Raw genomic sequence first — 14,305 nt, 5'->3', positions numbered from 1 at the left:
TATTAGGTAGAGGTAGAACAGGTGTAAAGAAAAGAAAACAACCGAAGACACATTAGTATCCACTCTCATTCAACTAACTGGAATATGTGACTCTGGCTTTCAGTTGTGTCTTGGACACTTTTGCATCTTTCATCTGATAGAGTAGTTCTCTGTATTTTGGTGGTCTTGTCCATTGCACCATACTCTTCTTAAAAACATATGTTATGACATATATGACATACACAGGTGTGCATGTTATGTTTGTAAATGTGTTTGCAAAATTTGATTTTAATGTACCATAAATGAAAAAACACATTTTCATTTTACAGGCTGTTGAGTAAACTAAATGTATGACACAGTACAGCGAAGTCAGCTTTTGTTCAGATTTTGATGTAAATGTGCTGAACTTTGAACATCTGTAATCCAGTGTAATAGGAACATGACATCACCATTGACTTCCTACAGGTAATGTCAGTATGAAGATGTAGGTCACCTGCTGTTTAATCAGACTGAACATAGTTTAATTAAAAACATATTTATTTCTGTCATCATGTCCCATAAAAATGAAAACAGAGTCACAACAACCAGACTGATGTTTGTTCTTCTCTATGGACAGATTCAATAAAAATAAAGACTCAGAGACTCTGCTCTTCTTCACAGTGCAAACATTTAAACACATTTACACTTGTGGATGAGCAAATGTAAAGATGTTGATCTTGTGGTGTCCACACCGTCATCAACCTTAAAATAGTTTCTGTCAGAATAAAAAAAGAAAATGAGAGGAAATAATAACAAAACAAACTGATAAAATCTTTATCTGTCATCATATAATATATAATTTAAATTGTAATCACGCTTTAGCCTCCCATTTCAGAAAAAAAAATTAAAATCACTAGAAACAGGTTCAGAACCTCCAGAATTCTTTTATAATTTTTTCGTCATGGCATATTGATTGATTGATTGATCAGTACTGATCGATAAGTGCATATTTATAGATGTTTTGGTTATATGATGTTTTTTTTAGATATTAGTGATATTTTTGGTGGTGTTTTGCTTTTTGGAAATGTGATTTTTTTGGTGATGTGATGTTAATGGTAATCACTTTTTGGTGATTATGTGTCATCACCGTGTCTATCATCATGTTGACGTGCTTCTGTTAAACAAGTGAAACAGGCGAAGAAGTAAAAACTTTCAGCTCTGACGTGAAGACCCGAACATGAATCCACATAGGCAGACCTCATTATACATTCCAATGATGTCCAAATCATCTAATTGATCTGAAGAATAAATTCTCAATATTAACTGGACATAAGTGGGTGGTCCATGTCAAATGTTACTGTGAAAACTAAGGAACTTTGATACCTGACCAGCGGATTTTGCATTCTATGAAACTCCTTAATTGATCATATAATCATACTGTAAATCGATCACAGTGCGTGTGTGATTGTTTGGATCTGCTTTCCAGGCCTCATGCTGATTTACATTAATCACACTGATTTTATCATATCCCAGAATTCTTTGCTTTAGCCTCACTTTACCGTTGATTTGATCTCATGGTAATCAATCATTATATAGACATCCATCAATAAAACCAGTGCACTGCAATTATCAAAGTAAATTTGTCCATCAGTTTCCACTGTCCCAAAAACACAGACTGTAAAATTACACCGATGTGACCTTCAGGAATCTCATGAACATCTGACAGTAAATGTAGATCTTCTAACCTCCTTTAAGTTTCCCTCCTTCAATGAACAGAATATCAGCTGCAATTTTGAAAATATAAAACCAGCTGATATAAACAAAACAAATTACATTAATTAAAACCAAGAACTTTAAAACTAAAAATCTTTCTGATGTTGGATGAAAACTTGTGAAACAGGTAACTGTTTCAAATTCCTGATTCTTTGAGCTGTTTTTAGGAATCACTGATGTTCACGATCACTGATGTTTTACATGACCTCAGATGACCTTTTCCATGTAGAGCATGCATCAGGCTTTTCATCTGGATGACAGAACAAAAATATCTTTATATGCAGTCAATAATAAACCTCTATGATTTTAGAACTAATGTAGAATCAAAATTGAATAATATAGAATATAATAGGGATTTTGCAATGGGGTTGATCAACATTTAATATAACAGTAATTTGGCATTAAATAAAATCTATTCTGAGTGAATTTGGATTCAATCTAAAGTTCAGGTACAGTTAATCTGTGGTAAATATGGAGTCCAGTCAGCCTTTAAGGGACAGTGGTAAGACCAAACAAACCAACAACACACCAAAATATTCTCATTTTAAAATAGTGTCTTTTTCATCATAATAAAAGTTTCTTAAATGTAAAAAACAGCATCACATTTTTTTCCCATACACAGACGTGCATCACAGAGTTAAATGAAATATAAAAACATGTTTGATGTCAGACTTTTCACCCAGAAAAGTTTATAAAGTTAAAGTTTATAATATTTTTTCTCTTTTTACAGTATTCTGCTAAAGGACTGTCAGACTTTATAAAAGCATCTGAATCTTTTACAGCAGTCAGATAAAAAAATAACAAGTAGAAAGACAACACCTGCTACACCTCTATGGCCATGCCCCCTTCACACCTGGACAGCAGGACAGCCCTGCACCTCCCATCATCTTTGTTTGTATATGTGTTATATAGGTGATTGTCATGTTTTGTGAGTTGAATAAAGTTGGATAAAAACATCTTAAAGTGTTGAAGTAAAAAGATAAAACAGCTGATTTTCTTCCATCATTTCTCTTACAGCGTCATAAACTGTTGCACATTCAGTGATTAGTTCTCAGTTCACCATCATAATTGGACAAATTGCCTGTTTTTTGAAAGACTTGGTCAGTTTTATTGTGTCTCTTTGAGTTTTAGTCTATAATTTGAGACCAGGAGCAGAAGATCAGAATAAGTGTTAGAACTAACTATTGTATTGATGTGTGATCAGCCCTTGGTGTTGGAGAACCTACAGCTAATTATTTAATGAATCAAACAATGTGAGAAAACCAGCCACAAACTGTGTTTTACATCATGTGGAGCTGTGAGGGTGGATCTGGCCTAATGTGTCTGTTTCATCCTCATCATCATCATATGTTGGTGTTGCTAACAAAACATAAATGGACTTTGTATTTCAAATGGCAGTGTCCCAAAACACTGTGTGGCTGGTGGTGGTCGGTGGGCTTGAATATGGCGGTGGCTGTTTCCTCTTCCAACTGGGCAGGATGGGCATACTGTCCTGTTTACACAGGTTCTTCTCTGGCCGTTGCCGAGCTTTGATCTCTCGACACAAAACCCTTTTTCTTTCGATCATCTCCATCATGGTAGCATCTCCACATAACCACGGCATCTACAGATGAAGAAGAGCTCAGCATCAACATGTCCACAGTCACTCTACAGTCTAAGCCAAGGTCTAAATCGCTTTTTATTTGCTTTATGTTTGGTTTCTGTTATTTTGAGGATCGTGATTGTTGCTCATGACCATGAACCATTAGCCCCACCAACAGGTTAAAGAGCATATCAAGATGATTAGAGGGTGAACAAGAGATTAGGAAAGGTATCAGGACAGTTAGACTTTAATTTGTTTGTATTGATTGTTAGCTTGTAATTGGCACTGGCTGACACAGTGTAATGGCTATGCTAATGCCAACTCTGGCTCTCTGTATTGGGAAAGTTGGAGGTTTATTTAGCCCCATGACCATTGAGACAAGTCAAAAGGATTGGTTCTTGGCGTTTCTGACGTATCAATCCCGGGCTTTGGGGTTAGGGTAATTTTTTTAAATCAAAATGTTCAGGGTGGATACACTTTTTAGTCTTATTTTGTTCATCATATATATCAATTTATAAATTCATAGAAAATATTAATAAAAAGGAAACATTTAGATGGCTACTTGATTTTCACAAGACTGGAATATAAGTAAGCTGAGGACATTCCCTGATTGCTTGTAAAAACTAGCATTAATAAGTTCAATTTTTTTTTTTATTTGTTTAATTCTTTTTGTCATTGATTGATTTAATGAATGTTGTGTAACATCATGTGATACAGACTGTAATGGGGACATGGGGAGAGAGACACAACAAAGATGCAGACAGACAAAGACAGAAAGAGACAGAGAGAAACACTGTGACACAGACAGAGACACAAAGAAAGTGACGGTGAACAACAGTTTATTGTCACTCAGGTTTTCAGTGTTATATCTGTGTCATTGTCATTTCACTGACAAATGGTCACAGGTTTGGATAAGAAAAATTCCACTTAAATTTTACATCATCTCATGAAACAAATTTTGATCAGATGATAGAAAGTGAAACTTTCCCCGCTCGAGTTCCAAAAATTTCACTTTGAATTTTGTGAAATTATTTTATTGTCAGGGCAGACATTACCACATTATACATATTATATTATTACATCACTATGACCCAAGACGTAACTATGAAGTGCCCTTGAAGGCATTATCTGGATTTACCATTTATACATATATGTATATTAAGCAAAACTTTTTCACAGATTATGTGGAAAGCTTTTACACGCATAATCCAAAATTTATACTCACCTACAAACTATAGGAGTAAAACTTTTTCACAAACACACCTGAAATAGCCGCAACTACACACTGTTGCACACTCTTGTTTTCATATAGACAGTTGAAATGCCCCCATATAATATTGTGATTGAGGAAGTGCTGATTAAAAATGGTTAATGTCAGTTCACTAACATGGCTCATGCTGATCTGTTTAGAAACATATGGTAAATCAAATCAGATTTATTTGTATTGCCCCAAATCATAACTAAATTACTTCAAGGCACTTTACATATAGAGCCGGTCTAGACCAAACTCTTTATAAATTTATTTAAAGAGACCCAACAGATCCCCTGATGAGCAAGCACTTGGTGACAGTGGCAAAGAGAAAACTCCTTTAAGAGGCAGAAACCTCGGGCAGAACCAGGCTCGGCGGGGGGGGGGGGGGGGGGGGGGTAAGCCTTGTCTGTCTCTTATTAACTAAGCAACATAGAGATCAATATGTCACTTAAGAAATCTGGAACATTACTATTATCAAATTTGTCCCTTTTTAGTCCCTTCCTAAATCACAATGTTATTATGATGTGAATGAGTTTCATTTACAGTATGTATATAGTTGGTAATCCTAGTTAATGGTCTATTTTCCCTTCATGACAAACCATTTCACGCAATAGAAGAGGTATGGTATGGAGCTCAAGGAGCTCAAGGTCCAGTACAACACAATCCTAAAAACACATTCACTTTAGGTGTTGCACAGACAATCAAGTACAAACTCTTCACTCAGATAAACTCCAGTCTAAAATTGTGCTTGTACAAAAGATGAAACAAGATACCAATTACCTTCATAGAAACACTGAAAACTGGTAAACCATTAGATCAGACATCTGTTACTTCTGATCTGATCATTTCAAAGCTTCTGTACCATGTAACGGTTTGAATTACCTTCATAGAAACCCAGAAAAGAAAATGAGGGAAAATAACAAGTACTGAAAAAAAGCTCAAGCAAAAACATACTTTTACTTGAGTTTCTGTTTTACTCATTTTCGCTGCTTGCATGAAGGCAATCAGTTCCTGTCTGTGTTGAAAAAACAGTGTTACTGTGAACAAATTTTGAAATGTTTAAGTGTTTTTGAACACATCACTTCTCACAATGTGTCCTTAGTGTGAACAAGAAGGCAAGTGGTGGAAGACATCAATCAGCTTTTATCATCCACAATTAAAAACCTGGATATATCCACTATTGTGAGTGTAAAAAAGGTTTTACTGATGCTGCTCATGGGTCGAAACAAAATCAGCTGATGTGATTTCTGATCAGGTGGAGCTGGAAAGCCTTTCTTAGGACAAGGATATCTAGTTCACCACAAGGGTTCTTGCCACCACAACCGAGTCTTTGGGTCAGAGGGTGAAAATTAATGGATGGGTTGATGGATAAATGGGCTTTAGCTCTTACTTCAGATGTATAGAGGCTATGACATGAAAGGGTACGTTTATGTTTTTATTAGGCTCTTTCAAAATGCTTGTAAAGGTGTTTGAGTTATATTTAAGGGCTTTACTGAGAATTCATCATTCAAAGTTCTTTTTGACTTCAATCAGCATGGATGTTAGTTTAATGTTGGTTTAATTCTGGTGGTTTAGTTTCATTATTTTGGCTTTATGTTAGTTGAACAATAGCTTGATGTTAGTTTAATGTCAGCTTTATGTTAGTATCAATAAGCCACAATGTTAGTATCTGTTGTCTTACTAATGAGACATAAACATTTATTTTTAACATCAGATATTTTACACAAAAACTACATTTACAAAGTATAGCCCATTCTATGATGTGAGAAAAATCCCAGGCTATTTGACATATTTACTTTGTATGTTTCATATTGACATTTACATGTTAACAGTTCCATTTTCAGCTGATGGATCGAAGAGTCCGTGGTTCTGTAAAATCTTTTACATTCTGTTGTTCAGGGATGATGATCCTGTATGAAATACAAAAAATTTCTATTTATAATGAAACTGCCTTAATTCATCTAGAGACGGAAAAAGGTCTAAATGAGCTTTTCTCAGTTGTGGTTCATAGACCACCAGGGCTCCACAGGCGCTCTCTGGTGGTCCAACACTCACTAAATTAAAATATGAATCTTTCTCAAACTGTCAAAGTGACCACAGAGATACATAGAGCGACACAGAGCTAAATGTCTGCATTTACTGTATCAGCAGTGTTGTGGTTCATGTTCTGCTTGTTGTTTTTGTGTTTCCTGCCCTGTTTGTTGTGCCCCTCCTCCCCAGTGTTCTATCCCAGAGGGCGTTTCTACTGCTCCTCCCTTGGCTGACGAGGCACACCTGCCCTGCATCTACCGACATCAACCCTCCATATATACCCTTCTCGGACAGCTCTCTGCTGCCTGTTTGGTGATCTCTTGTGTCGGCACTATTTGTTTCCCCAGTCCCCTTGTGGCGATTTGCATGTGTTGTTTTTTTTGGTTTCTTTTTATTGTCCAGGTTATGCAGTGTGCCCTCGTCAGCCTCGCCTCTCCCTTGCCCTTGGCTCCTTGTGTTTTTGTGGATTCAGGCTTGTTTCTTCAGCCTTGCTTTTTGTTACATTTTTTCAGTTGTACTTTGTTTGGCTAGAACGTTGAGCTCAGTCTCCGTTCCCTCTTTTTGGTGTACTTTGTTTTGCCACCGTTGTCACAGATTACTTTTGTTACTTTGCTTATTAAAAGACTTGGTTCAACCTGAGCTGTCTCTGCATTGGGGTCTTGTTTTTAAGCTGTGACAAGCAGCCTGTGAACTGTCAAAACCTCATAACAGACACAATCACTAACTGGAGGGTGAAGACCAGGTCATCTAACCCTATATTTGCTTCTGACAACCAGCTGGTCTTTAGAACTTGTGTTCATCCTGATGGTTCTCTATTTTTCCTCCTGAAAACTAAAGAATCAGCCCTTTCTAACACCCCTAATTTATTGTGTGTGACACTGACGTTAGTGGATAAACCGAAGTACAAAGTTAGTTCAGATTTGGTTCAGTCTGACGCTTTGGAGTCTCATTCAGAGGCCTAGCTGTTTATTGTACTGACAGAATAAAGACAGAGAGACACAGACAATAAAATATTTGGAGCATTATGCTGGGATCAGACTACGCAAATTCAGACCAATTGTGACAGGATTTTGTTGAGGCTGAAAATTTGCAGCAACAGGCCTGATGAATGTCAGGAACACTAAATGGACATCTAATGCAACATTGTTGAAGACTAGGAATTTTGTGTCTGGGATACTCCATCTCTCTTAAAAGTCTAGCATGTAAATTTTTTTTGGTATTTTTGTGCCTCATGTCGTGACAACTCCCACGACATGATGCTTGGTGCTGACTAACAGGATGACAGAGTGCTCTGACATGAAAAATGTAAATATGATGAATAGAGAGAGGGATGCTGCTGTCAGGTGGATGGAAGAGAGGTTTATTCTGTTTTGCGACACTCAGGGAAGGGACTACAGGTCAGAAATTGTTTCTTCTTCTTTTTCTTTTCTTTGCAGAGGACCACTATTATGACACACAGTATTTCCATAGCCCTGATTGACAGTTTCTTATCACAACTCCCCGATGATCTATAAACATGGGCTAGGTTGTAAATGATGATTGGTAGAACTGCAGGTCTCCTGACTAAGACACGGCAAGCATTTATGCCACTGCGATTGCTTAATCTGACATAATGACCGTCATGAAAGACATAAATATTGTGTAGTCTGATTCCAGCATTAGAGGTTTTTGGAGGTGATTTTTCATCATTACTACTCAAAAGAATGAGCAGAACTACTCAGTGAAAGAAAGACACTTCAAATCAGCACCCAAAGCCCCAAACACATGTGAGGTACTTTTTGTGTTAAACCTTTCTTAGGGTTCTGGTTTATGATGTTTTTATCTAGAAAATTTGGAAATATTCATTGTGAGTCTTTCCTTTTCTTTTGACGTTGTAGCCACTTTGTTTTGGCAGTATTACAGTTTGTCTGTGAGAGGGTTTGAGAAACGAAGACAGTCAATAGATCAAGCAGATATAACAGACAGGTGTTTTACAGGTGTACCTGACTGAGGGCAGGGTGATGCGTTTCTTGCAGGTGTCGTTGTGGCGTTCCGCCAGGTGAAGGTACTCCTGATGTTGAGGCTGAACGGCCAAGTTTACAAGCAGACTTTGATTCTGCAGAGAAAATCATTCAACACCAAGAGGAACAAACAGAGAAGAGTGAAGACACTTGAAGTTCACCTGAAATTAGCCTGAGGTTCTTTCATAGAACTTCAGGCTAATCAGTCTGCAGGCACAGTCAATATGTCAGCAGACTGAAGTGAGAGTCTTAAATTGAAGTTTAACTGAACACACTGGTCTAACTGACCTTCCATGTTGTTGCAGTCTTACTCACCTCCTCCTCCTCCTCCCCCTCCAGACAGCATCATGGTGGGACTGACAGACGATCTCCCCATTCTGCTGGAGACTGGACTGGACTGTCCATCTCTGTCTTTACTGTTATGTCTAGGCAGAGATCTACAGTCTCCTATAGTGAAAGAACAAAGACAACTGTGCCATCATGAGATAATAAAACCCAGAGAATCAGTGATTTGTCCAAGATAGCACTGATCAAAGAAAGAAAGCTCACAAAAACCCAGGTTTCAGTTTGGTACGGGGAGACAGAGACTTTTCCAAATGTCATGAAGGAACGTCTCTATAACCCAGACATCGAACTGCTGGCTGTAGGAATGCGCCCGTATTATTTGCCAAGGAAGTTCACGTACACCATTGTTATCACTGTTTACATCCCCCCCGTCAGCTGATGCAGCGGTAGCCTGTGAAGTCATCAGCTCCACCGCTGCCAAACTACTGACTGAACACCCAGATGCATTCATGTTATATATTTTATTCCCTATGTGTAATGCTGCTGTTACACTGCAATTTCCCAGTCTGGGATAGATAAAGTATCTATCTATCTATCTATCTATCTATCTATCTAAGTGCGTTGGAATGTGATTGGTGGATCCGTTGACCTCAATATGTCTGTGAGAAGATTTTGGTTATGATAAAAGTTTGCGTAACTGTGATTTCAGCGGCTTTGAATCTTTTGTGTGAATACAGACCTTCACCTCCCCGGCTCTTCCTGCTTCCCGAGCCTCTTTTCACTGCCTGTCTACCTGAGGCAAACAGGTTGTTGAATTCATCCAGTGGGCTTGTTGGGGTCTGTGACCTCATTGACACATTTTGCATGGAGCCGTGGGTAGAGGAGGAGTTACTGAGTTTAGCCCCACCCTCCCCTGCCCTGTGTGAGGATGATGAAGACGAAGATGATGAGCGTGGCATACTTCCTCCAGCCATCAGAGCATCGTATGGTGGTGGCCTCTTCAAGCTGAGAGGCGTCAAAGAGCGACCCATGCTGACGGGAGATGGACATGCTGATTGGCTGCGTGGGTAACCATGACCACCGTGGCCAGAGGATTTGTAGGGGTTGGAGGGGAGGGGCGGAGCTGAGGAGCGGCCTGAGGACGTGATGGTGGGGGTGGGTGGTGGGTCTCGGTCTCGTTCTTTGCGGTGGTGGGTGGAACACTGCAGCTGTTCAGTACCACCTGACTTGCTGTAAGAGACATTATCTAACATAGGGAGCCGGGTGACATCTAAAGGTGTGAGGGGTGATTCATCAGAATTGGGGGAGCACTGAGCGGGGGCAGGGGGGAAGACAAGAAGCGGCGGCCGGTGAGTCAGCAGGTTGGGGAAGGGGGGGGGGATGTCACAGAGAGATCCACGGGACCAGGCATCAGGGTCCATGATGGTGGAGGGAGTGTCCTGCAGGAAATCTTCCAACATGGGGTACTTCATCTCCTCATATACTGACTCGCTCTGCTCATCTTCCACTGAACCTTTCATCTCTTGCAGAATGTTTCCAACCATCTCAATGTAAACTGGCTCCTCATCGTCAGTGTCCCTAGATGCTGGACTATGACTCTGGGATGAAGATTTTTCCCATTTCAAGGAAGACTTCTTGTTTCCATGGTTATGCATGTAAGACTCATCGAAGGAGGTGCTGAGCTGAGTGTTTGGGTTCCTCTTCGGTTTAGGTGGAGGCATCTTCTTGTAGTCATCAGTGTACAGAGGACATCGAGCTGTAGTCAGAGAGATGAAGAAGTTAATCATTTGGTTTATTAGAATAAAATGATTTATGCTTTTTACAGTGTATTTCCACAGATTCGTAACAACTTGTGTATGTGTCCTTACCCTCTGCCTGCTCCGCCATCTCTTTGGTCTCTTGGTGGTCTCTCCTGGCACCTCCAGAGCCTCCATTCACCATCTCAGAACTGCTGCTTAGTTTGGTGTTGGGGTCTCTCTTCGGTTTGGGTGGGGGTTGTTTTCGGTTCTGGTTTGAGTCATCGTCTCCTCCACCAACAGAGTGGAGGGACTGGGATCGAACAGAAAAACCCTGACTTGGGGGGGGGAGCCGGTCCTGCGGTGCTGGCATTGTCATGAAACCCATCCTAAAGTGTTTCCCAGAGTATGCCCCATCTGTTGCCATGGCAACATCTTCACCAATCCTGGATGGACCAATGGAAAGATGTGGTCACTACAAAGTGTAATGCTGGTTATGTACAGAGACTAGGTCTTGAAATTATTATTGTGGATAAAATGTAAAAACTGGCTAAAAACACTACAGTGATATTCCTCACATGATTCATTCATTGTTTTTGAGTTGAGTCAAAATTAAGTTTATTTTTATTTAGTAGTCGATGGAAAAATGTCCCTTCTTCTCCCTTGATTTATTCTCATGGGTTTATGGTTTTCTATATTTAGTTTGAAATCTTCAATACAACACAATGTTAATTTTTTAAATTATTTGAAGAGAACATTCGGTCACCATTCCCAACAATGCCATGTCTAAATTCAAATGAGGATTTTAGCACTATGGCCACACTGTGTTCAAATCTTGATGATGCCGCCCCTCTCAGAAAGAAAGTAATCAAACTGAGGAGGCTGGCTCCCTGGTATAATTCTCACATCCGTGCCCTAAAGCAGACATCAAGGAAAGAAATTGGCGTTCCAGAAACTTGGAAGAGTCTTGCAGACTCTGGAAAGATAGTTTAAAAACATATAAAAAAGCTCTCTGCAGTGCTAGAAGTTCATATTACTCAGCACTCATAGAAGAAAACAAGAACAACCCCAGGTTTCTCTTCAGCACTGTAGCCAGGCTGACAGAGAGCCATAGCTCAGTTGAACCAGTGATTTCCTTCGCTCTAAGCAGTGATGATTTTATGGACTTTTTTACAGATAAAATTCTCACGATCAGAGAAAGAATTTATCAGCTCTTGCCTACGTTAGATAAAAATCCCCTACTGAATACAGCAACTCCTGAATCAGCTGTGATGCCTCTTTTACATCTGGAATCATTCTCACCTCTGAATCTCTCAGAGCTAGCTTCTATAGTTTCATCATCCAGACTGTCAACCTGTCTATTGGACCCAGTACCAACTAGCCTCTTTAAAGAGATCTTTACTGAATTGAGCTGTTCATTCTAGATTTGATTAATTTGACCTTATCTTTTGGTTATGTACCTCAGGCACTTAAGACCGTGGATTTAGAGCCCATCATAGCACAGAAACAGCGCTGGTTATAGTCTCCAATGACATTCTAATGGCTTCAGACAATGGATCAGCCTCCATATTTCTCCTTCTAGATTTCAGTGCTGCATTCGACATCATAGATCACAATATTTTACTGCAGAGACTGGAACATGAAATTGGAATTAAAGGAACTGCACTAAGGTGGTTCAAATCCTACTTATCAGATAGACATCAGTTTGTTCATGTTAACAACAGCTCCTCCTCATGTACTGTAGTCAGTCATGGAGTCCCACAGGGTTCGGTACTTGGACCAATCCTCTTTACACTTTATCTACTTCCTCTAGGCAACATTATGAGCAGCAGGCGTTGTTTCTGCAACACCAGCTACTCCCTTATCTTGATGAATTCCATACTACAGCTCATTTCCATTAACTTCATGAAGCATCATGCCTATCACCCTCTCCTGCTCTCATTCTCACCCTACACTACACACCCCATTGCCTCTCTTTCTCTCTCTCTCTCTCCCACTCTCAACCCAACCGGTCGAGGCAGATGGCCGCCCCCCCGAGCCTGGTTCAGCTTGAGGTTTCTGCCTCTTCAAGGAAGTTTTTTCTTGCCACTGTCACCAAGTGCTTTAAATAATTTTATAAAGAGTTTGGTCTAGACCGGCTCTATATGTAAAGTGCCTTGAAGTAATTTAGTTATGATTTGGGGCTATACAAATAAATCTGATTTGATTTACCATGTTTCTAAACAGATCAGCATGAGCCATGTTAGTGAACTGACATTAACCATTTTTAATCAATATTATATGGGGGCATTTCAACTGTCTATATGAAAACAAGAGTGTGCAACAGTGTGTAGTTGCGGCTATTTCAGGTGTGTTTGTGAAAAAGTTTTACTCCTATAGTTTGTAGGTGAGTATAAATTTTGGATTATGCGTGTAAAAGCTTTCCACATAATCTGTGAAAAAGTTTTGCTTAATATACATATATGTATAAATGGTAAATCCAGATAATGCCTTCAAGGGCACTTCATAGTTACGTCTTGGGTCATAGTGATGTAATAATATAATATGTATAATGTGGTAATGTCTGCCCTGACAATAAAATAATTTCACAAAATTCAAAGTGAAATTTTTGGAACTCGAGCGGGGAAAGTTTCACTTTCTATCATCTGATCAAAATTTGTTTCATGAGATGATGATGAAAATTTAAGTGGAATTTTTCTTATCCAAACCTGTGACCATTTGTCAGTGAAATGACAATGACACAGATATAACACTGAAAACCTGAATGACAATAAACTGTTGTTCACCGTCACTTTCTTTGTGTCTCTGTCTGTGTCACAGTGTTTCTCTCTGTCTCTTTCTGTCTTTGTCTGTCTGCATCTTTGTTGTGTCTCTCTCCCCATGTCCCCATCACAGTATACAAATAGAGCAGAAAGCAAGTGTGTGATTGACTGTACAACCCAATAAGGATAGAGTACAATTAGGATCAGGCCCTCCCCTCACTCTGCCTTCTTCTCCAAAGATGGTTTCTTATGGTTCCAAAAATCCAACATGGCAGAAGGTCACATTTCAAATTGGAAGATTCAAAATTCTGACATGTTGGTGTTTTTCAAACAGCTTTCCATTTCATCTCCATCATTTTAAAGAACTGTTCAGAAATGTGGTAACAAAATTCTTTTCTATTATTTTTTCTTGCATGTGTGTGTGTTAGTGTTTTCTACCTCTTAATGGCTTCTTCCTGACGTCTCTTTTTCTGATGTTTTTCCTGCAGGTAGGTCCAGTTGGTTTGGTTACGAACGCGATCACTCTCTCTGGCAATGTCTGAGGCGTTTTGGATCACCAGACTATCATATGTTCTAAGTCCACTGTCCTCCACGTAGTGAAAAAACCTCTCAAAGGAAGATGCCTCCTCCTGAGATGTCATGACTCCCAAAGGACCTGAGAAGATGATTGTGCAGGACCAGGTGAGATCACAGACTAAACACAATGTTGCCAACACATGAAGCTTTGCAACAGTTCACAAACATTTCTCCTCCTCTCTCTCCATCATAGTTCCTTTTATTTCATGCTTGTTATTGGCCAATTCATTGTCAATGTGGCCTCTGCTAATTACTGGGCGCACCTCTAAATTCTTTAAACGTGGCTGTGCATTTCCTCCACTGTTAGCATATCTTGTCCAATGATGTGTGTCTGTGTAAATGGTATGTTA

The 14,305-nt window shown here is 39.4% G+C and overlaps 1 protein-coding gene across 1 annotated transcript; it reads right to left on the bottom strand.

The window, feature by feature from the left end:
- Positions 1-3,118: 3,118 nt before the first annotated feature.
- Positions 3,119-14,020, bottom strand: nyap2a (neuronal tyrosine-phosphorylated phosphoinositide-3-kinase adaptor 2a). The gene is made up of 6 exons (XM_029518335.1): positions 13,818-14,020; positions 10,750-11,063; positions 9,621-10,637; positions 8,912-9,043; positions 8,579-8,691; positions 3,119-3,334 (listed from the first exon to the last, which is right to left on the bottom strand). The coding sequence occupies exons 1-6, from the start codon at positions 14,018-14,020 to the stop codon at positions 3,119-3,121; spliced, it is 1,995 nt and encodes a 664-aa protein (XP_029374195.1).
- Between the last annotated feature and the right edge of the window lie 285 nt (positions 14,021-14,305).

The sequence above is a fragment of the Echeneis naucrates genome, chromosome 13, assembly GCF_900963305.1.
Source record: "Echeneis naucrates chromosome 13, fEcheNa1.1, whole genome shotgun sequence".
Lineage (NCBI taxonomy): Eukaryota > Metazoa > Chordata > Actinopteri > Carangiformes > Echeneidae > Echeneis > Echeneis naucrates.
Note: the sequence above shows the minus strand (reverse complement) of the source record. Positions and strands in the feature narration are given on the sequence as shown.

Bases quoted from the DNA above. Each gene is read 5' to 3' on its own strand.
- nyap2a (XM_029518335.1), bottom strand. From the start codon at position 14,020: ATGACATCTCAGGAGGAGGCATCTTCCTTTGAGAGGTTTTTTCACTAC. The intron at 9,044-9,620 runs GTCTGTATTCAC...CTTTCACTATAG, and splicing joins GAAGAGCCGGGGAGGTGAAG to GAGACTGTAGATCTCTGCCT. The intron at 3,335-8,578 runs GTACACCTGTAA...CTTCATCTGTAG, and splicing joins ATCACCCTGCCCTCAGTCAG to ATGCCGTGGTTATGTGGAGA.